The following is a 24,143-nucleotide window of genomic DNA, read 5'->3' as shown; positions in this document are numbered from 1 at the left end:
ACAATATATACAGGCTAAAGAGTGATACGTGAGGAAGCCTTTTTGTTTTTCTGAATGAAACAGCACTACTGTCACAATCGAGCCAAAGCGCATGAAATGTAAAATGTACAGTCAAAGGGTGCTTTTCAATATTCCAACGTCTTTTTTGCCTGATTCCTAAAATTGTTTATTTACCTTTTGTTAATCTGCAGAGAGAAAAGATGAATGTGGTCCATTTGGACAATAAAATGCACCCATATCTTGCATTTTTTTTAATGCAGGTAAATGCACCTGCAGAAGTTTACGCTCTCAGCTGAAAACCGCTCAAGGACATACAACATAAGAGAACAAAGATTCACGAGTATGGGGCACAAAACGCTCATCTCTACACCCATCACTTTTTAATAGCGACATTTCCCCTTCACCTTTCCGTTTCATACAGTCCCTCTCCCGACCTGTGCAGCCCCGCCCTTCACTGTTTCACAAGCCAGGGTTGTTTCGAATGTCAGAGCTTCCTTACATCAGGCTTTTTTTGTAGGATCTGTGTGTGTGTGTGTGTGTGTGTGTGTGTGTGTGTTTGGAACTGTAACGATGCTCCTATCAGTAGGTTGGACCACACGTGGACCCTTTACCAGATATAACCCCCATCATCGCCCTCTCCCACCTCTCCCTCTTCTTCTTCAGCCTCCTCTGCAGTCTCCTCAGCTTCTTTCTCTTCTTCGTCCTCCCATCCGACTCCACTGCTAAAATCACCCGAATATACCGTTTCCTCATCTGAAGAGCAATGGGCAGAAAGACAGGCAGGACAGACTGAGTTATACACTGTGGCCATCTTGTAATGAACGAACAAAAAAAAAAGAAAAAAAGAAAAAGGGGGGCCACGAGTCTGGACTTTGAATGTATCTGGATCTTAGTAGCTATTACTTAATGTTTAGAGGGGAGTCGTTCACATCAGACACAGGTTCAGCATAAACGGGCCACATTTATCTACAGAGGTCTTTGGCACAGAGACACGCACAGAGACACGCAGAGACACGCAGAGACACGCACAGAGACACGCACAGACACGCACAGAGACACGCACAGAGACACGCACAGACACGCACAGAGACACGCACAGAGACACGTACAGAGACACGCACAGACACGCAGAGACACGCACAGAGACACGCACAGAGACACGCACAGAGACACGCACAGACACGCACAGAGACACGCACAGAGACACGTACAGAGACACGCACAGAGACACGCACAGACACGCACAGAGACACGCACAGAGACACGTACAGAGACACGCACAGACACGCAGAGACACGCACAGAGACACGCACAGAGACACGCACAGAGACACGCACAGAGACACGCACAGAGACACGTACAGACACGCACAGAGACACGTACAGAGACATGTGCAGAGACACGCAGAGACACGCACACAGAGACACGCACAGAGACACGCACAGACACGCACAGAGACACGCACAGAGACACGCACACAGAGACACGCACAGAGACACGCACAGACACGCACAGAGACACGCACAGAGACACGCACAGAGACACGCACAGAGACACGCACACAGAGACACGTACAGAGACACGCACAGACACGCACAGACACGCACAGAGACACGCACAGAGACACGCACAGAGACACGCAGAGACACACACAGAGACACACACAGAGACACGTACAGACACGCACAGACACGCACAGAGACACGTACAGAGACACGCACAGACACGCACAGACACACACACAGACACACACAGAGACACACACAGAGACACGCACAGAGACACGTACAGAGACACGCACAGATACACACAGAGACACACACAGAGACACGCACAGACACGCACCGACACACGCACAGAGACGCACAGAGACACGCAGAGACACGCACAGAGACACGCACAGACACACGCACAGAGACACACAGAGACACGCACAGAGACACGCACAGACACACGCACAGAGACACGCAGAGACACGCACAGAGACACGCACAGACACACGCACAGAGACACGCAGAGACACGCACAGAGACACGCACAGAGACACGCACAGAGACACGCACAGACACACGCACAGAGACACACAGAGACACGCACAGAGACACGCACAGACACACGCACAGAGACACGCAGAGACACGCACAGAGACACGCAGAGACACGCACAGACACACGCACAGAGACACGCAGAGACACGCACAGACACACGCACAGACACACGCACAGAGACACACAGAGACACGCACAGAGACGCACAGAGACACGCACAGAGACACGCACAGAGACACACAGAGACACGCACAGAGACACGCACAGACACACGCACAGAGACACGCAGAGACACGCACAGAGACACGCAGAGACACGCACAGAGACACGCACAGACACACGCACAGAGACACGCAGAGACACGCACAGAGACACGCACAGACACACGCACAGACACACACAGAGACACACACAGAGACACGCACAGAGACACGTACAGAGACACGCACAGATACACACAGAGACACACACAGAGACACGCACAGACACGCACCGACACACGCACAGAGACGCACAGAGACACGCAGAGACACGCACAGAGACACGCACAGACACACGCACAGAGACACACAGAGACACGCACAGAGACACGCACAGACACACGCACAGAGACACGCAGAGACACGCACAGAGACACGCACAGACACGCACAGAGACACGCAGAGACACGCACAGAGACACGCACAGAGACACGCACAGAGACACGCACAGACACACGCACAGAGACACACAGAGACACGCACAGAGACACGCACAGACACACGCACAGAGACACGCAGAGACACGCACAGAGACACGCAGAGACACGCACAGAGACACGCACAGACACACGCACAGAGACACGCAGAGACACGCACAGAGACACACAGAGACACGCACAGAGACGCACAGAGACACGCACAGAGACACGCACAGACACGCACAGAGACACGCAGGGCTTTAGAATGCAAATGACTCCGGGCACCAGAATGTGGCACCGGGCCCTGCAGCGAGTTGTGTCTCAGCGGGCCTCAAGCCTTTAACATAAAGGAAGCCTTGTGCACAATGGATGTGGGGTGCTGTGGAAAAGTAGGCCAATCCACAGTGGATAACTTTATGCCTCCCCCCTCCCCTTTCTATTCATATAAAATCAACCTATGGGACTTACCGCAGTTTGGCTTTCCACGAATTCGAGAGCCGACCACTTTGCCTCCATTTCGATCCACACACCAGCACTCTCCCCTGTCGCACTGTTGGCGCCGATAAGACCCATCTTCATCACAGCTGGGTATGAATCGACCTGACATGCGCGGGCAAAAACAACACAGATCAGGGGTCAGGTGCGTTGAGGCAACCTCGGGCAATTTGCATTACGTCTCCACACCTCACGGATCCGGCCTCGCCCCACACGGCCACGTGAGAGTGTGATGCATGCAGCACGGCGATACGCCATGAATACAAATACGTTCAAGGAAGAGGATGGGGAGCAAAGGTCTGCGCTACCTGCCTGCACGCACACACATCCAAATAATCACACGTTCATATATTCACCCATTCACACATTCATGTCTTCCATTTGCAGTCTGCCAGGATTGTCGCCCGCTCAATGACAATAATAACAGAATAATAATAAGAAAAACCGATACAAGTGGGTTGAAATGCTTTCAAAAGAAATCAGATACCTACCAAACCTTCTCTTTCCGCCATCCAATGTTTGGATCCTCTCAAGTTCAGCCAGGCAGGGCGGCTCTTTAAAAAACAGAGACGAGAAAATGTAGCAAGAAAGTACACGCCCAGATACAAATAGACGAGGAGCAGAGGTAGCGACAAAGGTCACTGAAAATAGGAGCAGGAGTAACTCAATTTCCCTTTCCCTGAAAATGTTTCAATCAATCCTTTCTCAAAGAACCGTAAGGGACTTTGGGACCTGGACCTACTTTCTGCTCGGCTTGTTGGCTGACGAAGAGCGGCAGCCATGTTTTTATCTCCTTGCTGCGACTGTTTCTTCCCGTAGGGAGATGGGACGATGCGTGAAATGCATGCACACCAAAGCGATACATGACAACACGTACACGTGAGGGCAGTATTCCTGTACTACACTCACTCTCTCTCCAGAAGCAGAGGCACCACTCGGCAGTGGAGACCTTGCCGTCCCTGTAGGAGTCGCAGGAGTTGAAGAAAGGCCGGATGCAGGTCTCATACTTGTCTAGGTTGATGGCAGCCAGCTCAGCCTGGTCCAGGTACAGGTCACTATTAGTGTCAAGTTTGGAAAACATCCAGCCTATGGAGTCCTTGCAGCTGGACACCAGGCTCCTGTCCAGGACTGAAGACAAGACAAACATTCGGGTTTTTCAGAGGACGGCTGAACAAATGCAAAATGAGATCATGACATTTCCTGTTTCCAAAGCAAATCCACCCAACCTTTACCAAAAAAAAAAAGAAAAAAGGACTCTGCTATGGAATCAGCACTTGACCTTATCATTATCAACCTATTACAGGAATTTCACGCTTTAGAGTCTGGCTAAGGGCTGGTTCTTATCAGGCACCAAACTCGCCGCCGACCGCATCCCCGAGGCTCTCCTCCTCACTTTGAAGTGTAGCGTGCTTCAGAACGTCGTGCAAAGTTATCTCGATCCATCCACCCAGACTTTTTATTGAGTGTGATGTCCAGCTTTGTGGTCACATGATCCATGCAGCAAGCGCTGCAGAAAACAGGGTGGAAGCAGCGCCGGCAGAGTCTTAAAGCGAAACTTGTGAGGATCTTATTTTTCCCCGTTGGGATGTATTTTTTTGCACTTTGTGCAGTTGCTGTTTTTCAAACTGCTATGGAAGAAATTGCACATGAAAGCTCATCAAATTGTTTCGGAGGCCTTGGTGGGTTTGGGGGGGCTTTATATGTTCAGAGATGTGCTATGTAAAATGTCCAAGAACCTTGATAGTACATAGCCTGTAACTAAAGTATTACAACGCCTGTCAATGCAATAGCTCGAACCTGATGTGGTGCTGCCCGTGGTTCTGGCCCCGGGCTTGCTATTGTTATTCTGCTTGGCGTTGGTCTGCAGTAGCTGGAACCAGTCCCTGAGACGCTCTCCGAGATCGGCCACATCCTGTCTGGTGCAGCGCTCTGTGGAGGCAGAGGGAGAATGATCAGTTTTGCTTTGTTATTCAAAGCACATTTTATTTGAGAGAAACTTAAATTACGTTGCCCTTGAACATTTTGCATCAAAAGCAAAAGGTGACCGCAACTCCCATGATCGACCTGATTGCTGTTTTGTGGAGAGACCCCCCCCCCATCCAGCAGCAGAGGCTACATTCCCGTTGTGTGTCTCGGATCTTACCGCGTTTACTCTCCTTGGATGCGGGGGCAGCGGTTGGACAAGGACACAGTCCCGAACACTTCAGGGTGAGCTCCTTTCCAGTGAGACACGCCTGCTGCTCCAACTTGCACTGCAACACAAGTGCACACATGCGTCAACACCCTTCAGCGACATTGACAAGGTCATCTGAAATGAGTTGCCGCCGCAACACAGATTAAATATTCAGGAGGAGACTGGCTGTATTACTTAATGCAAATCTAATACCTGCTCCTAAATGTGCTTTACAACCTCTGCTCGCACAAGGTCAGGGATAGCGAGCTGAAGAACGCATTCATCAATAAACACACGGGATTCAGTCCCCATAAACCACCAGCAGGTCCCTCTCAGGCCGTACATCATGGCTCTTTGTCTCACTCTTTCTCCCTGAGAGTCTCTTCACACTATTTGCCCTAAATGCACACAATGCATGTCACTATTCACTCTGTTAGAGCACAGCGCCTTCTGTTGGCATATACTGCGCGTAAAACAGAGTTAAATATACTGTATCTGCACATGTGTGTGTGTGTCGTAAAATATTTGTGCATATATATGCATTTTTAACAATTGCTATTCATTTGACACGTGAAACATATTCAGAGCAAATGACGCTGAATCTGCGTGTACGCCCGTGATCAGTGGAGGACGAATGGTTCCCATCCTCACCTGCACATCGTGATATTTCTCCATTAATCCAATAAAAATGTGTTTATGTTTTTAAATTAACACTGCATCGGTGATTTATTAGCAGCACAACAGAAAAGGTCAAATCTCCACTCTCCTTTCATTATTTATGGTCATCTTTTCATCCCACAAATGATAAATGATGTCAATATAATTTAAAGAAATACATTTGCAAGGCTGGTACCTTAATGAATGTTATAGTTAGTTTGAGACTATTTTAGAGTGTTGTTGATTCAGCTTTACGGTAATATTGCAGGATGCAGGTGTTACCTTCACAAATATAAATGAGCGGGCTATAATATAACACCTCCTTGCGTGATTCTACTCTGATCATTAAATAACATCTCTCATAAACATTTAAATAGAAAGGTTACAATCTTCACGTGACTGGTTTTAGGGAGCACTAGTGGGCAATTGCCCGTACATCCTAATATATGAAATATATGCAAAAGAAAATTAGACACCTGATGTTCAATGCCGCAAAAACTATACTCTGCTTAAACCAGAAATGTCCTTTCAAATGCACAAACCAAAAAGCGTCAGCTACTTCAGGTGGGTATGCATTCGCTTCCGCGTACCTTTGAGGCATAGTTGTGTCCGTCCGATCCACACACAGGCCCCGTGGAGGAGATGGGACAGGGCTGGCAGGTCCCATCAGGAGACCTGAGAGCCGGCTGCTTCAGCCTGCAGGGGGGAGAGGACACGCAAAGTCAACGTGGGATGGCTACTGCTGTTCTCAATTCAGACGCCATGAGGCAAACAGCCCCTCTTCCATGTCGTCTGAATGCGTTAGGCAGCCGGTGCACAAACAGGCTTCATCGCTGTCATTGTGACCAACAAGGAAACACACCCCAGACCAACTCCGAGCTAGTTTTTCATTGACCTCTTGGAAGTGTGCACTTGCAGGAGAGACGTGTGGCTCGCTATGTGTTTGGGGAGTTAGCGTGTCCTCTTTGTGTTAGCAAGGGGCTGCAAACACTCACCTGTGTTCAAGTTTTTTGCGGTTGATGCACACAGCTCTCTGGTAGCCCTGGGCGATACACACCTTGTGTCGACTGCACTTAACCTTTTGACAGGGGTCCTTGGTGGTGTCTACATCTGAGGGGAAAACATAAATAGTTGTGTTTGCTGCATTTTTAGAGTGGAACAGAGCACCCTGAAACAAATCCAGATGCATTTTTTATATTCTCTACACACAGAAAAGAAAATGTCTTGTAGCAGGATGACAGATTAATGTGCGTCTTTTGCAAATATGCTGTGTCACAAACATTGTGCTGTGTTTGTGTCTGTTACAATATATTTAAATAAACATCATCTTTAACATATTGTAAATTCAACATTACACTAGGCGACCTACTAAGGCCTGCATGGCTACCTCACTTGTTCACATCCGTCACACACTTTTCTTTTTCCTAGGCCAATGAACTAGGAGTAGCAAGGGTTGCTCGACTTCCGTGCTTCCTGGTGGGCTGCTTGGGTCAAACGAAATGGCAGGAATATTTTGTTGGTCCTGTATTCAACGATTCGACTTCACTATACAAAGGCAACTGGGAAAACTATATCTTTGTGTTAACATTAAGAAATAAATAGGACGCCTAATATCTGCAGTGAAAGTGTGACGTTACAGTAAAATGAAATGATTCTAAATTTGTGTTCCCACTATGGCATTGACTCAACATGGCTTTTTGGCATCAGGTACATTCCTGGAGGATGCTTTCCATTAGAGGAGGACCACCTCACTGTAGCTGGTTGTCATAGCGATGCAACGAAAAACAGCTGCAATGTCATCTTCAACGCAACACGCATGGAGGGTATAGGTGGGCTGGTGTTGTTTCTTCCTCTTTGTGTCCGCTGAATAAAAAATGTTGGCAGCTCTTAGCAGCTTGACTGTTTAAAATCGATGCGCATGGATTTGTGCAGAATATCCTGTTCCTGCTACGCACTGATAACGCCACGATGCAGTGACAATTCTCTCTGACAAATTGGTGGAAATGACCCTTAACAGATTTAGACAGAAGATTTAGTGCTTCTGATTTGTTAAATTAATGCAGAGACTGGTCTTACTGTTCACAATAATGAGAGGCTAAAGGGCCCCTGCGTTGTGTCCTCTGCGGAGGCTGAATATATTCGTACTGCCTTTATCAGTGGATTCATGAAATGAAGTGACAGATATCTGAAACAATGCACCCCCTGTGGTGGCTGTGTGCAGAGAAACAGTGAGGCGTCAATGGCCAAACACAGACTATCAACAGTCAAGCCTTATTTGCTGGTCGCCTCATATCCCAGGAGGCACCGATTGTGCGGAGTGAACAGCATCACTCACATTCCCCTGCCTCTCTTCCAGGGCTTTCTTGCTCTTTTTCTTTCTCAACTCTCCCCTTTTTGCCCCTGCCTGGCTTTTTTTTTGCCCCTTGCTCATCTATTTCACACGTGTTCTTCAGCAAAATGGGATGGGACTACAGCACAGGAAATCAGAGGGCGCTAAGAATGCAAACATTCCAACAGAGGGCAGATCATCCTGCCTTCTCACGGAAAAGCATTTTGTAAATCAATCTTGTCGCTAGCGAGCCGCTACAATGCTGGCAGGGCTTCGTGTTGTGAGTACAAAAGCATAAGGTGGCTGCTTGAGCCTCATGTTAACTTAACAGGCTTCCGAGGATTAAAGCAGCGCTCACGACGATGATGACGTTTCCATAGCAACAGGCTCTCCACGGCCCCGGAATCATTTCTGGGTTGGCTGTGATTTGCAGCTCAGTCTGGTGTTTTCTGAGAGGCCGTTCCCTCTCTGTTTCTGTCTTGACTGCATATTCTTGTTCTCCCTATGCTTCGTATTTTCCTCATCACATCCATCCTTTCCCTGGTCAATCCCAAGGGTACCTACTTATTTCCATTTTTACTTTTCAGGAGTCTCTCTCCGTCGGTATTAAACTAATGCCTGAGGCAGTAAACCTCTCCAAATTAGGCTCCCGGTGCTTCAGTCTAATCCAGTCCCATATTTCATGAGGTTTATCCCAACAGATAGAGGATAAACGAGGCACAGCCCCGGTCGGATCCTCGTCATCAACCCTCTTATGTGCTATTCCAGACTGAGTGCCGTAAAACCATCAGTCCTATTCTGTTTACTGGGAAAGACAACGAAGCCATATCGCCGACATGTCTGTAATCCTTTGACCAGTTGATGAAAAGCAAGCCTGAATTCCCACTCTAACAAAAAGTAGCCACCAAAACGAACACAATGAAATGAAAAGTCTGAACTTAAGGAGCGTCAACTAGTGACTCTCTTGCTTGTTTGTAGGCAGTATAAAATACATTGTCACCTGTAATTGGGAAAGTTGCTTTTTCACACACCCAGTATATAAGAAGTACACAAGTTTCAAGGGAATGCTTACTGGTGCATGTTTTCTAAAGATGACTTTTGAATAAACTCCGCCCGAAGCTGCAGGAACATGCGGATCCTCTCAGAGCCGTGTATACGGGCTTTTGGCTATCTTCTTATTGTCCTTCATTTGATTTGTCCAAAAGTGTCCGCTCATCATCTGAATGACATCCGAGAAAACAAGAACACAAGCCTTCCGCGAGCACTGCCCTAACCAACGCAGGCGTGTTTGTGTCTGTGCATTTTTCTTTATGTGCGTTAATGCTCTGACAAGTCCGAATTACCACCGTTATCCTTCAGTACTCACTGTCTTAACGGCAAGACGATTCAATCGGTGGTGTAACTGATGAATCGAGCGCAGAAACCCACGCTGACCTCTCCCTCATTCGGTGTGTGGCGCTGGCTAAAGCAGAGCCTAGTGCCTGAACGCAAATGTCCGTCTCAGCCTGCCGTTGGCGTCGACTTGCTGCGTGTAGCTGCGGCAGTTCAGAAGCTTTGCCCTCCCTGCATACCGATGGAGGAGCTGCCCCGACTGATAAATTAGGCCCGCAGGCTCATCTGGAGTGAAGACATCGCCGCTGATTTAGTGACGTCTCCGAGAGGGACAAATCTCCTCTTTTTGCACCTTCGCTTCATTAGGCAGCTCATAAAGGAAGGCGGATCAATGAAAGGAGGGGAGCGCTCACACGTCAAAGGGAGAGAAAGTGGAAAGGAGAGATGAAGTGCTTTATGCCGTGCGAAATGAAGGCAGTGAGACGCCATTCATCTGACAGCCTGAGGCAAACGTATAAGGCTTTGCTCGAGTTTTATAAAAGCCGAGGCACACACAGGCGAACACCTACATTACAGAGATGCCACTGAAGTGATTCATGCCGGATATACTGACCCTGAACCCAGACACGTGTCTGGTGCGTTAGTTCACCGCTATTGCCACACAAGAAAATCTAATTTAGGTAAATATGATTTGTTTTAGTCAAATTCCAATATTTTTTTAACTTCTGGGTACTTAGGAAAATATTGTTATTACAGCAAATACATTGTGCATCTGAAACACTTGATTTGGCTTTGAAGAGCCCTAATTGACAGCTCAATCTTCACCTCACTACAGCATACATACTGCACAGTGCAAGCCACTTCCTGCATTGCCTGGAACAGCAGAAGAAGATGAAAACCATGAACAGATAATTGTCTCATATCGCTGACTCATGAGAAAATACATCCATCAGATAAAAGGCAGCACAAAGACATCATCTCACCTTTCCCTTTTCATCTAATCTCATTTCTCAGAAACAAGGCAGCTTTCTTCCTCTCCTGCTTTCGGGAATATGCTCATCCCCTCAGAGTTGGCAGGAATAATGTCGGTGACAGATACTGTGCTCTAATCCACGGCGTACTGCCTCACTCTCGTGTCATGCTTTTACCCCTCAGCTCCTACGAGCCGAGGTATCGACGTGTACACACTCTGACGTGGGTTACATTTACATATTAATCAGTCCACAGGCTGAAGCAAAATTACTTTATCTGTTCACACATCAGCACATTGATTATTACATGTAAATCACTCGCATCACTCGACCAAACCGTGAGAAAGAGATTAGCCGGTGTCTGACACTTACTGTCATTAGAACCTTGATTTTCATCCCAGGTACGAACATAATCATCCTGTCGAAACACAAAGAAGGAAACCGTTTATTTTATAGCAGCATAGAATAAAGAGTGCACAGCGTTTCTCATAGCATCAAATATTAACACTGCCGTCCTCACGGAGAAGATAAGTTGTGTACATTGTCATCACACATTGATTATAACGTGTGCGTTAGGCTTGCAGCATGATAATTAGCTATAGGGGTGACAGATGGGTATGCATTGCGCTTTTATGTCTGTATGGAAATGAGTCCAACAAATGTAATGGTAATATGTCAGCCATATGGCATCAGGCGTGAGCGGGTTTTTAAATGCTCTACCTTCCCCCCCCCACAATTAATTTGAACATAATGTTTTAATTAAAAAGAACACGTAAAAAAAAAAGGATGCACAAAAAATAATACAAGGGAATGAGTCGAGGATGAAAAAGACTGAAGGCAGCGTGAAGAGTGTTTTAAAAAGAACTGGAGAGAACTGACCTCCACCTCCTGGTGCAATGAGAGCAAGAGGAGAGAAAAGGACAATATTACATATTAGTGAAGAAAAGAGTCACTTTAGATAGTGTTAGCTCTATTCAATGACGTCACACGGCTCCATGTTCACTTGAAAGACCTTTCTTTTTGAAACGTACACTGACAGTACTGACCTTACATGTCATTATACCTGAAGCCATAGCGATGCCTCTGCATCACAGATGACTATGTTCATGAGATTTAAGGGGCTGCCACTAGGGGGCGTGTAACGGTACGCTAAGTATAATTTCAGAAAAAAATTACTTTAAATTCTTTTATAAAAAAAAATGCAAAGAATAGAATTTGTATAAATAAATAAAAGCGACCCATTTGGGTAATATTTCAAATTAATTAGACTGAAGTTTTTAAAACTATTGTATTGTAACAATTTAAACTTTGAACACTTAGTAGCAACAGCCTGAATATGACAAATGTAACTACTACTACTACTACTACTACTACTACTACTAACTATTCAAGCTTAAAGGTTTTGGCTAGAAATATTTAACTTATCCACATTTTCTGCACAAAGCACAGACCTGGTTGCCATGACAACATCTCCAGCAGAGGAGAAAGCCCGCTCGCTAGCAACAGCGCTAGCTGGAATAACAGAGCTGATGCTTTGCTAGTTTTGCTCCGTGTGCAGGCCTGCGAGCTACCAGCGCGCCTCCCCGTCAGTCAATAGTGTCCGACACTCAAAGGCGTCCGTGCGGAAACTCGCCCAGGACTTTAGTTCCGCACGGAGCGGTTAGCTCGAGCGAGAAATAAATGTAATGAGAAAAAAATGCATAAAACCGAAAAACCCAAACGGAATGCAAGTGGACCGAACCGAACATGCAGAACCGAAACGGTTCAAGACATTACGTGGACCGTTACACCCCTAGCTGCCACAGAAGACAGTGCAGGTGTAAAGCTTTCCTGTCCGTTTTGCTGCGTCTGAAATCCTAAACATGAGTAAGAAGAATCTTCCAGGAGACTTAAATCTTTGAAGAGATTTACAATCGTCTCCCTCCTTAGCAATGACTTATGACGGTATTTACAGCGCTTGGAGTGTGTGCCAAGCAGCTCTCTGCAAGGTGATAAACCCTGATGCAACACATAAAATAAGCATTCAGTCACAGAGGTAAATAATTTAGTGTAGTCGGCTGCCAAGGCCTATACTAGAATGTAGTAATCCACAACGCTGGGCTCCTGCCACTCGCTTCCAGTAAATAGACTGGAGTGCGGATTCTGCATCCACACTCCAACCCGAGAGTCATGATTGATCGTCGGTTACGTTGTTTAAACGCGTTGCTCGTGATAGAGTAATCCATTAGTAGGCTACGACCTGGCCATTAAATCTGACGCTTCTCATGTCTCCTTCGCTGATGCTTCAGCTCGTGCATTATTTAGCAGCCTTTCTGTATTTGTGTTTCTGCCAGGGCAGATGAGGCAAATGTCTTGCTGCACCGACTGGACTCGAAATCAATGATTTCACACAAAAAAGGCTGTCGAAAAATGTGTTGGGGGGGGGGGGGGTAAATTGTATGAGAGCAACCAATCAGAAACAAGCGTAGTAAAGAAGTTTGGCACGCTGAAGAGGAGCTGTATCATTTGAGAAATATGACTAACGCAAGTTTATGAAATCCTCTTGTAAAACAGAGCAGGAAGATCGCCCCTTGCATCAAACATGGTGACATTTACCTTGATGCTGAGGGCCACTGTGCTGATTCTCTGTGTGTGGTAGGGGGGGGGGCTCGCAACATGATGAGCCGGAAATCCATGGTAAGATTTGACTGAGGCAATGAGGAGCTGTTCAGCATCGTGGATGCAGAGCGTGAACGACAGAGATTGTGGCACCTTAGGCGAATTGAATTAGAAAAATAAATGCGCTTTTATCCAACAATAAGTGATTGTGACTCGTGTTTCTAGGTAACTGCTGCCCCTCTGATCACGTTGGCCATCCCGCTTCAGGAACAAAGGGCTCAGTAACGGCTCTACTTGACCTCTTCTATCAATTAATGATCTGCCTTCACTGGATCCGTAGAGTTCAGGCAGCGCGGCACTCTGTAAAACACTTGCAGGCAATAAACTCATGCAATCATTTCCACCCACACCAATCCACATAGGCAGTTTTCATGTATGATGGTGTTTCCAATTGTTAGAGCCTTTCAAATGAGCGCGTTAAAAAGGTCTCTAAGCTGCATCTAATTAAATACAGCAGTTACAGACGGCTCCGGTTTGTCTGCATGATGCAGGTTTGATTGAAGGAGGAAGTCGAATATGTAGTCGATTGATAAGGGTTAGGGAAAGATCATGATTTGGCTTCATATAAATACTCGGAGAGGAAAACATTTCAGTTTGGCTTTAATTGAGACATTGTGGAACGATTGCAGTCGGGGTTAAACGGAAAGCTGATGGTAACACTCGTGTTCATCCAATGAATGAGATGAAGAGGACAGGGTTTGATGGGACTGTGACCTGCTTTGCAGAACGAGGCTAAGAGGCTCTCTGCCGACCACTTCTAATGCTCAAGCCCCACTTTCTTGTCTTTCATCTGTTGACAGTGAAACGTCCTTCATAAAAATGCAAGAAATGGTGCAAAAACGAGTTACGGAAAGACAACGATGCAGAGAAGCCGACGACATACAAGAAGGATTTCTCTCAGATACGGAAAATATGAATTACTGCTCAGCAAATGGAGGAAACATCTTAATACCTCCGTGAGCATAGTTTTGTTTCCTTTGTTTGGTATAGCAAGTTGAATATTAGAGTCTCTCTTTGCATGATGGGATCGATACACGACTTTATTTTCATTTCCTTTAGCATTGCAGGAGCCCTGAGGGCAGTGATTTTGAGCTCTCGATGGTTCAGCCTGGGTGGAAGGATGCTGCTGCCGAGCGCTTCTTTAGTTTCAACTTACCGGTAATGAAAAAAAGAGCCGACGTCGGATCAGTCTTAAATTCAACAAATATCTACCACAAATAAGATATACCACATCCTTTCAGAACAGAGGTAGAGCATCAAACGTTGAGATCCTGGCCTGCCTCCCTCACACAAATCAGGAGCAGGCTTATGCAACAGAGCTGTGAGGCCTGGGTACAAGACGGGTAAGGTTAAAAGGTGAAGCAGGGTTTAGTACTCTTGGGAAATAGATCAATGCACAAAATAAGGGTGAAGATAAAGCAGTGATGGTCCCGCCAGCGGTTGCAGAATAAATCGGGGGTTGTAAAAATTAATTTCTGTTGTTTAAGGTCACTCTTTTTCTCATCCATGTCAAGTTCTTAAGGACGTTCTCTGAGGTGCTATAAGGGCTGCTTAACCTCACAATGAAGTTATCGGTATGCTAATAGAGGCAAGAATTAAGAGATCAGTCAAAGATGTCACACATTCGTTCTGGTGAACATCGACTGACTGCAGAGTGCAGACTTCATTAAAAATGGAATCGCCCATGTCTGTCTGTTTTTTATGTTGTAAAAGCGTAATTTCAAAGCAAGAATAAAAAGTTTGGCCTTTCTTCTTGTGCTCTGGTATTATTATAATTAAATCTTCCACGAGCGCAGCACCGCTTCAGTGCTGGGTGTGGAAAACAATTCAAAATCAGATTGCGGTCAGGTGTGTGTCAGCGCATTATTAAAATCAGATTTAAAATGTGAGCACATCCAGTTTGGATTGTGTGCTTCTTCAATCCATGCACCCGGCTACACGAAACAGCAAGTACAGCCAAGTGTGCTGGCCCTCCCGAAAGTCTGTCAGAATGAATCATTTATATATTTCTTCAGCTTCACTTTGCAGATAGATACCTAACCATCCCTGCCTCGGCCAAGAAAGGCTCTTTCCGCAGTCTGATGATTTCACTCGATACTGGCTGAAAGATAGAGGAATAAACACCGACTGGTTCCACTGCATTTGGATTTGTATCAGTCGTGAGCTTTAAAACTTCCTTCACCTTTTCTGCAAAAAATACACACAACATGCACAAACATGCAGCCACACAGACACCGCTACACAAATCACACTTAGACCACAAGGTCTCTGTGTACTGATGTAGTCACCATCTATAAATAAACCATCAGACCTTGTGCCTTTCAGAGCCCTGCAGGGAATAAGAAACGGTCTGCAGCTCTCAGGAGAATCTGGTACGATCGGCTCACAGAAACCACCACAAGCAACGGAAAAATAGACCAATAGGAAATCAATAATATTGCAATAGAAAGAGCAGCTGCAATCAGACAGGGATTCAAAACATGGGAGTCTCTGCGGTGCAGATAGATAGATAGATAGATAGATAAATAGATAGAGTTATCATTAGTTGTTGTTTTTAGAGGTGTGATTTATTGATCATAAGAGGCCACACACAATTTCATATTTATTTACAATCTCATCAAACCACAAATATAACATCAGGCCCTGTTTTGCATCGGGATTCATGCAAACTCAATTATCGCTACGATGCAGCACCCGCACGACTGTAGTGGGACTTTTGACAGGTTTTCTAAACTACAGGAGGACATTGGACGTATCCCAGAAAGACCTCATTACAGGACGGTGTTCTCTGCAGGGACCTGACATACATACCGACTCTCAAGTGCAGCCGACACTGAAGCAGGTCATGCATGTGAAATGCAACGACTGGCGTGCAGGGACTTCGAGTTCCTGTTAGAAAGTTGTACAAAAGGATTCTTTAAAATACCCGTGTATGTTCCTGCAGCTATTACTGTCAGCTGTCTGTTGAGCTGAGATGCATTGAAAGCACTTATCTGCATATGCTTCAAACCTTTATATGTATTCCCCCCCCACTAATGATACATTCCTCTCTGTCTCTGCGGCACCTGTGCCTTTCATCTGCTGCTGCTGTCCTACCGTGGTAAGCGGCTGTAGTCGTGCAAGCAGGGCATGAAGGCTCTTTTTTTTTTCTCCCCAGAGAGCAAAGGGCACCAGACGTTCGTCCAGACCCTGAAACCTTCTCTGCCATCTCTTCTGCAAAGTGTTGGAAGCAATCAAGACACTTTCTAATCTGCAGTGCCAGCAGACCTCGAGACGTTTGCAAGCGTCATGCAGAATCTGGAGTATGACGAGGAATGACTCATGTTGGAGCGCGCGACGCGTGACCACGTAGACTAATGGATTTCTGATAAGCTGTTATCATCATTCCCCGTATTAATGCACCGGTAGCAGTCTATTTGGACAGCTTGGGGTGTCTGAGCGGCTGAATGATGGGAAAGACAGACTGAACGCAGGGCAGGCGCTGATAGCTGCTCATCGAGATGGTTTTTAATGGAGTCTTTGGCCCCAGAGTTACAGATGATACAGTCCACAGCCATGTTTTGTACAGTGGAAGGATAAAGAGGATCCCTGATGGGTGCACGTCCGTGAACACGGGAGCTACCGATTTGCTGAACCGTAACCAGTTTAGGAGAAGCCAGGCAGCCCATGAACAGACCTTCTGTCAAATGTCCTTGCAGCTCGCCAGGGTGCAAGAACAAGGGATAATAGTGCATGTAGAATTGCCTCGCGTTGACAAGGGCTCTGGTGCGTGTGTGCCAGTACAGAGTGTGTTCTGTTCCCTAAAAATGTAATGAATGAAAACCAGGTGCGAGCAGGATTGCAACGGGTATTTCAGTGCCGTTTTATGTTTAGGGAAGGACATTTTAAGCTATGGAGACAAAAAGGGTTTCAGCAGAAATCATGTTTATACCAAACTCTATGGACATTGTTATGTTTACAAATTGATTTGAGCAGCAACAACAACAACAAAAGTATTAATTTACTATGTTTACCTTTTGTAGACAACCACAACTGGATCGACTAAGCACAAAAGGCATTTAATTTCATATTGGAATGAAAACAGACTGTCGCTAGTGCATGTAATCCATTTATTGATGCAATATAAATACCGTTCAATTCCATCTTGGAATTGAGAACTCTTTTGTTGGTCACTCTTCAGTCAGAAACATCAACATGCGCTCTGATTGAACAATTCCCTGTTGTAGCATTTTGATTTTAAATAAAAGTAACCACAGCCTACAAGAATTAGCCACAGCCTGTCGGCCTTTGTATTAAAATATCATCCCTGAATTCAGTCATCTGCCTTCCCTGTTTCAATGTCTTCCTTTCTCCCAGGATTTGGTGCATTCATGGAATGAAATGTTGAGTGCATTGACGGATCCTATTCTATTATGTGTTGACTGTAACTGATAAATCTAATCCTCTTGTCTTCCTGTCAGTCAAATTAAATTGTTGTGTGGAGCAACTTTTATTGGCGGTGGAAGAACTTCTTATTCCGATGTTGCTTTTAAAAGTCAAGAGAGAATAACAAATATGCCATATTTCCAGAGTTAGGGTTAGGGTTTTATATATATAATCAGTAGATTATATATTGTATGTGTTAACATGCGTCAGAGTTTATGTGCATCTCTGGGAGAATGGAAAAAACAACAACTGTGAACTGTGTCAGTGTCAGTTCTAAACCCGAACCCCGAAACAGGACTGCTGATTGGGATAAAGACATGAAACCCTCTTTTCAGCTCAGTAACATGGAGCCTGCCGTTGCTACGGCAGCGAGCGTGACCCAAACTGGTTTCCATGGGCGAATCCCCAGAGAGGTTCGTGGGTCGCTCCCGTGATGTTCCTCCTGTCATCATCAGCATGAGGCACACCGACACCATTCCTGGCCCTCGGGGCAAACGTAACAGCCGGAACAGAACAAGCCTGACAATCGTGCACAAGTGCACACATACCGGGATCCTACACCGGCACATGAAGACCAATACCTCTGGGAATGATCTTCAGAGAGAGAGAGGGGGGGGGGCTGTTTCTGTTGCACAGCAGCTTTGATGATGAAACGAAGGGAAACAAGCCAGTCACATTTTCAGATTGGGTACTCGCTGGTAACCCCTTTAGCAATCTGAGGAAGACCATTCCACTTTCCTCTACCCGTTTGAAGATACTCCGGATATTCAGCGCTTTTGTCTTTTATCGCACGTCTGAAAAGGACCGAACGAAATGAAGTTGCTGATTTCATGCACATTTGGAATGAACCAAGACCGCAAGGGCTTTTTTTGAAATGCTCCTCTTAGACAGGATGTTTGACTGTACTTGTACTGTAATACATGCTACTGTGTGACTGTACTTGTACTCTTAACATTCTAATAAATATATTCATCATCATCATCACTGATGTGTAAATATCGAGCAGCGTCCACTGATTTAGAATCCTATACAATAATTCTCACTTAATCTTTCATGCCCACAGTTTCATCGCTTGCCTCGTACAGTCCCAGAGGACATTCTCTGTCCCGGGAGAGGTGGCTGCACAATTTTAACATTTTCTTTGAGGATGCTCATCGTGACTCATGACTTAAGGAGCCGTGCATCAATAATGACACCGCATCCGATGTCGGATGGTTATTGCTAAGAAGACATAAGCATCGATCTTACGCCGATGCTCAAGCTAAAGCCAAATGCTCTCATTTTCAAATCCAATAACGGTCGCTATACCATGTATAGCGACCACCCTGGATCAATTAAAGCCCATTTAAGAGGAGTTATAAGCAACATTATCCTGATGCACGATTATCCATATCCTGTTGGGATCGTCTCAAAGAGCTGGAGGGGAAACAAACAATCTTGGATTTAGAGACACAACAATATATCAAAGTGCTTCCCCTGCAGACACATCAACCAATCCCCTCTGCTCTAATTGCCTGATTCTCTAGTTTGTGGAATCTCCTGGGACATGTGTGGAGACCCCATATTAAAGGCGTTGTGATGAAGAGGGTCTGTGTACCGCTCCTGCTGTGCAAATGAGATCATTCGTTGCTTCTAATGAACCAGATGAAACAGGGAAGAGGAGAGGAGTTCGTGTGGTTCGTGTTTACAAGGCTTGGAAGGTTTAAAATGAAATACTTATTTAGGGATTTGATGAAGAAGTAAAAAAAAAAAAAACTCCATTAAATATGGAAAACATTTTGCAAGCTTTTTTTTTTTATTCTGTTTGATTGGCCGTGCGCTATAGCGCATGGCGGCGCACCTCTGAATCAACGCGGCGCACTTACGTCTCTGAAGCGGTTCCAGTGCTTGATCTTGCGGCTGTACTGTGAAATGGTGGACAGCCACTGCTCGTCTTCCATGAAATTCCCAGTTTTCCCAACCTCCTCCTTCACGCTCTTCACGTCGGACTGGAGCGTGGAGCCCGAGAGCATCACCAGCGGGACGAGGATGCGCACGATAGCCGTCATTTCCACCATGGTCGCGGACAGAAAGCAGCTCGATCGCACCAGCAGTCGGCTGTCCTCTTCAGGGAGGGGGGCGGGGGGCGGGGGAGGGAGGGGGGGGGGGATGCTGAGGAGGCTGGACTGGAACCGCCAACTGATGCGCGCGGAGGATGCGGAGGATGCAAAGTCCTGCTGCTGCGTGCGTGTGTGGACACACGTCACAGACTTATTTGCATTTTAGTTGAACGTTGGTGTTTAAATGCTGAGCCTTCAGTTATCACGTGTGACCCCCCCCCCCCCCCCCCACACACACACACACACACACACTGATTTGCATTTTTGGGTTGTGGGAGGAAGCCGGATAACTTTTTTCTTTTCTTTTCTTTCTTCCTTCCTTCCTTCCTTTCTTTCTTTCTTTCTTTCTTTCTTTCTTCCTTCCTTTCTTTCTTTCTTTCTTTCTTTCTTCTGCTCTTTAAAACATGAATTCGACCCCCTGAACATACTAGAAAACGCACAAAATTTTGCACAAAATAATTCAGGTCCACAGATGGGAATTAAAAAGTGGCACCACCTACAAAAGTGCCAGTGACGCGTAAGGTGGGTGCTCTCAAGCATACGTCAGATGGAGTTCAGGCTGGATCATGGACCCACAGACTGATATATAATGCGTCAGTCATATGTCCAGAGTTATAGGAGATTAGAACATAAAACAATATTCATCTCATTTACTAGAGTCAGCTAAAGACAATGAGTAACCCTATAGTCAGACAGCCAGAGGGGGGGGTCCCATGTCAGTCATGCTAGCGAGGTCCCAGATCCCAGATCTGATGCATTGTGAAGCAAGGAGTGGTAATCTAACCACGATGCCTGCAATGGCTGCAGGGCATGCAGGGGCATGCAGAGATCAGGTGATGTTCATCAACAACACAAGAAAGATAATGCTGGGAATACGTAATCTGAACTATAGACAGATTACTAAAAGTTCATAGTTTAATTATTACAGTTTAATTTATTGTACATTTGCAAAGTTCAAGGACATGCAGCATCAAAAATCATTCAGATGAAATGGGCTATAATTGGAAATCAATGTGTCTTTCTGAATGCATTTTTTTTAAAACAAATGCAGCCTTTACGGAGGACGATGTCTGTACTGACATGTTTCAACAACCAGGCAGATGTTTGTGAATTAACCTTCCCTCAGATTAGTTCAAAATAGATTTAGTGAGCCCTGACCTTTCATGAAGCCCCAGGTCAAAACATTTATATTTAGATTATGACCAAAAACATTCAGAAACAATTACATTTCAGCCTGACAATTGGAGTAAAATAAAAACTAAAAGGAATGAAAGTTTTTAAAAAAAGCAAACACTGTTATGCTTATTTTTTTTAATGCAAGTTTGCATTAAAATAAAATCAGCTACTGTGTCACAGAGTAATGCGGAATTGTCTGTTCAGTATGTACTTAACATAAGGTCATTATCACAAATCAGGAGTAAAAATGGGTGCTCTTGGTGTTACGCAGGAGCAAACAGCCCTACACTCAGAGCCAGAGGGTTTCAGAACAAAACCGGGTTCAAGTGATAGAGGAATGAGATGCTACATGCTGATATTTAAATTGGAATGATTACATGAGCCATGATTAAAAACAGGAGGAAAGTAAGATTTTTACTTCTGAACTTTGATAAATCATTTCAACTATCTTAGTGGGAGAGATTCTGCTCATAACAGCATGCTGTTGCTATAGATACAGCCTGGCAAACAGAATCTGGGGACCCATTTTGCCCCTCTTGAATTAATTAACAACACAAACACATCCAAAGAACATTGATAGAACAAATTCAGAGGAAACATTGTGCTCTCCATTAGAACCACATGACCTTTTTTTGGTTAATTTGACACAAAAATAAATTACTAAAATCCCTTTGCTTTGTAATTCAGTGTGGCTCAGCTCACCTGGCCATTTATCAGTTCTTCTGTTTGTACAGTGCTTTTAGTTCCTCTTATTCATTTTTCTTGACATGGTTTCTATAATAGTGTAAAAGCATACGTTTATTTATCTGATCTCCCATCCATGTGCATGGTGCACAGACATGATGAGAATGAAAACAACAACAACAACAGGCAAACAAGCTAATGGACTGGTGCCGAACAACTGAGAGTGTACTGCCATCATCTGCATATAGAATGTATTACACAATATATATGTATATATATATAGAGATAATGCTATATAATTATATAATGATAAAGATAATGCTAGGTAACTACGTAATCTGAACTATAGACAGATTACTAAGATTTCATTGTTTAATTATTACAGTTTAATTTAGTGTACATTTTCAAAGTTCAAGGACAGCGTCAAAAGTAATTTAGATGACATGCATGGGCTATAATTGGAAATATATATATATATATATATTGTATGATATGTGCCAAAGGTAAAATTATATTGCATATAACCTTTTTTATTAATACCATTACAATTGAGTGACAGTCGGTAGAACATTCATTTTTACATTTTTAAACAATCTGCAATATTTCATATTCACTGACTACAGAGAGAACGATAGTGTTGATATTTATTACAAAATTATTTCTTGATTTGGTATTTTTGCTGCTAAATCAGGACCAGATATTTGCTTTCTGAACACCTATAGAATGTTTACAAAATAAAAATGCATTGGTTAAAAAAAACTCCAAAACGTCATCGTCAGCGCTCGCATTTCCGATCCTTTGTGACTGGAGACGAGGTCTACGTGCGCTACGTGGTGGCCTGGGCTCTCGTGAGGAAGCTGGCGCGTGCTTTCTTTTTCTACACTTTTGATCCATACAATAAAAGTTGTGTTTTATTGTTTTGTAGCATCACAGCAGCAGCCTCATTTGGTTTCACCTTTTAGTGTTTAGTTTGTTAAAAACGTTTATAAACCTATATTTATATCTATATTTATATATCAGGGTCAACCCCGACCTTGGCTGGAGAGGTTGCCAAAACCATAGTCTATGCGACGCCGCCGACATTCTGGGCTGTTCCAAAGTTATTGTACCAGATTGTCTCCAGCAAAACGTCAGCCAGGAGCTGCTGCGTCTTGCTTTCAGTGAGCCCTGTGGTCTCAGAGGGGCTCTCATTGACCCCTGCATAGACACCGGGGACCAGACCCAGGGCTCCCTATCCACCATTTACCAAATCGTAGTGGATGTCACCTTGGTCCCAACTTTCCAAGTAACTCTCGTGCTGAGACTTGAGTCTGTTGGGGTGTGGCCAAAAGTTCAGAAGCTCTTCAAGGTTGGAAAGTCACATTTGACACCTGTGACATCTACTCGCCACCAAAACACTCAGAGGTTGAGTGGAAGCTTCAGGGCTATTAAGAAGAAACTTTACTGCTCAGGGGAGTTGCTGATCGAGGAATGTTGCTGACCAAGCTCTTGTTTGCACAACTGAAATCATAACTACTGTGAAAGGAGGCATTGCCATTTAATATATATATATATATATTAAACACATACCTCAAACAGCACTGATGAGACGGTTCTGAAACAACATGCCTGTACCCGCATGTTCTGTCATGGTTTCACTGGAACCAACGTATGGGAGAAACATGTATGAACACGACTTTCCTACGGCTGTCAAGTTCCATGTTTAAAGGAGTGGCTTAAATGGGTATGGATTTTTCTGTTTTAATTTTTTTAAATAAACCAATTATTTTATTAATTTGTAGTGAGAGTTTTCTTTTAGCTCATGACCAATTAATGAGTACATAAGAGAATGGGTATTTGTATCCACACTAAGAGTACAATGCTGGACACAGAGATGCCTAAGCCAACCTCAGGTTCTAGGGCCACCCACAAGTTTACCGCTATGCTTCTGGATGAGTTATAACACCTCGTTTCTGGACATTATCGAGCTAAAATATGCCCAATACTTCGGTTTCTGAACAAGCACCTTCTTTAATCATGAGTTTCCAACAATACTTCTAGCATGACTGACCAGGTGAGCATTGATTTTAGGCATATAACACAGTTAGGAAGTCTCTTTATTATAAAAATTGGCATTCAGGGCTGTTGCCTCACAAGTAAGAAGGTTCCGGGCTCGATTCCACCTGGGAAGGAGTTTGAATGTTCTCCATGGGTTCTCTGCAGCTTTCCCTCACCGCTGGAAACACGCAACTTAAGTGAAACGGTCGCTCCAAATTGTCCAGAGTTGTAAGTGTGAATGGTTGTCCCTGTGATGTGCTGGCGACTTTTCCAGGGTGTACCCCAACTCTCGCCATAGCCATGTTGGGAGAAGTACCGGCAGACCTGTGACCCTGAACTTCGGATAAGCGAAGAAGATGACTGAATGAACGCAGCAGTCA

At 45.0% G+C, this 24,143-nt stretch overlaps 1 protein-coding gene across 1 annotated transcript; it reads right to left on the bottom strand.

Annotated features, from left to right (window-relative positions):
* Positions 1 to 607: 607 nt before the first annotated feature.
* Positions 608 to 19,824, bottom strand: spock2 (SPARC (osteonectin), cwcv and kazal like domains proteoglycan 2). The gene is made up of 11 exons (XM_068741352.1): positions 19,633 to 19,824; positions 11,564 to 11,572; positions 11,057 to 11,102; positions 7,048 to 7,162; positions 6,643 to 6,748; positions 5,366 to 5,474; positions 5,020 to 5,151; positions 4,132 to 4,350; positions 3,714 to 3,776; positions 3,196 to 3,327; positions 608 to 753 (listed from the first exon to the last, which is right to left on the bottom strand). The coding sequence occupies exons 1-11, from the start codon at positions 19,822 to 19,824 to the stop codon at positions 608 to 610; spliced, it is 1,269 nt and encodes a 422-aa protein (XP_068597453.1).
* Between the last annotated feature and the right edge of the window lie 4,319 nt (positions 19,825 to 24,143).

The sequence above is a fragment of the Brachionichthys hirsutus genome, chromosome 7, assembly GCF_040956055.1.
Source record: "Brachionichthys hirsutus isolate HB-005 chromosome 7, CSIRO-AGI_Bhir_v1, whole genome shotgun sequence".
In the NCBI taxonomy this organism is placed as follows: Eukaryota; Metazoa; Chordata; class Actinopteri; order Lophiiformes; family Brachionichthyidae; genus Brachionichthys; species Brachionichthys hirsutus.
The sequence above is the reverse complement of the archived record's forward strand: the minus strand, read 5'-3'. Positions and strand labels throughout refer to the sequence as shown.

What these genes read in the sequence shown, in the direction of transcription:
- spock2 (XM_068741352.1), bottom strand. Translation starts at nt 19,824, where the DNA reads ATGGTGGAAATGACGGCTATCGTGCGCATCCTCGTCCCGCTGGTGATG. An exon ending in CGCAAAAAACTTGAACACAG is followed by an intron (nt 6,749 to 7,047) that starts GTGAGTGTTTGC and finishes TCCCCCCTGCAG; the next exon opens with GCTGAAGCAGCCGGCTCTCA. An exon ending in GACACAACTATGCCTCAAAG is followed by an intron (nt 5,475 to 6,642) that starts GTACGCGGAAGC and finishes CTTGTGTTGCAG; the next exon opens with TGCAAGTTGGAGCAGCAGGC.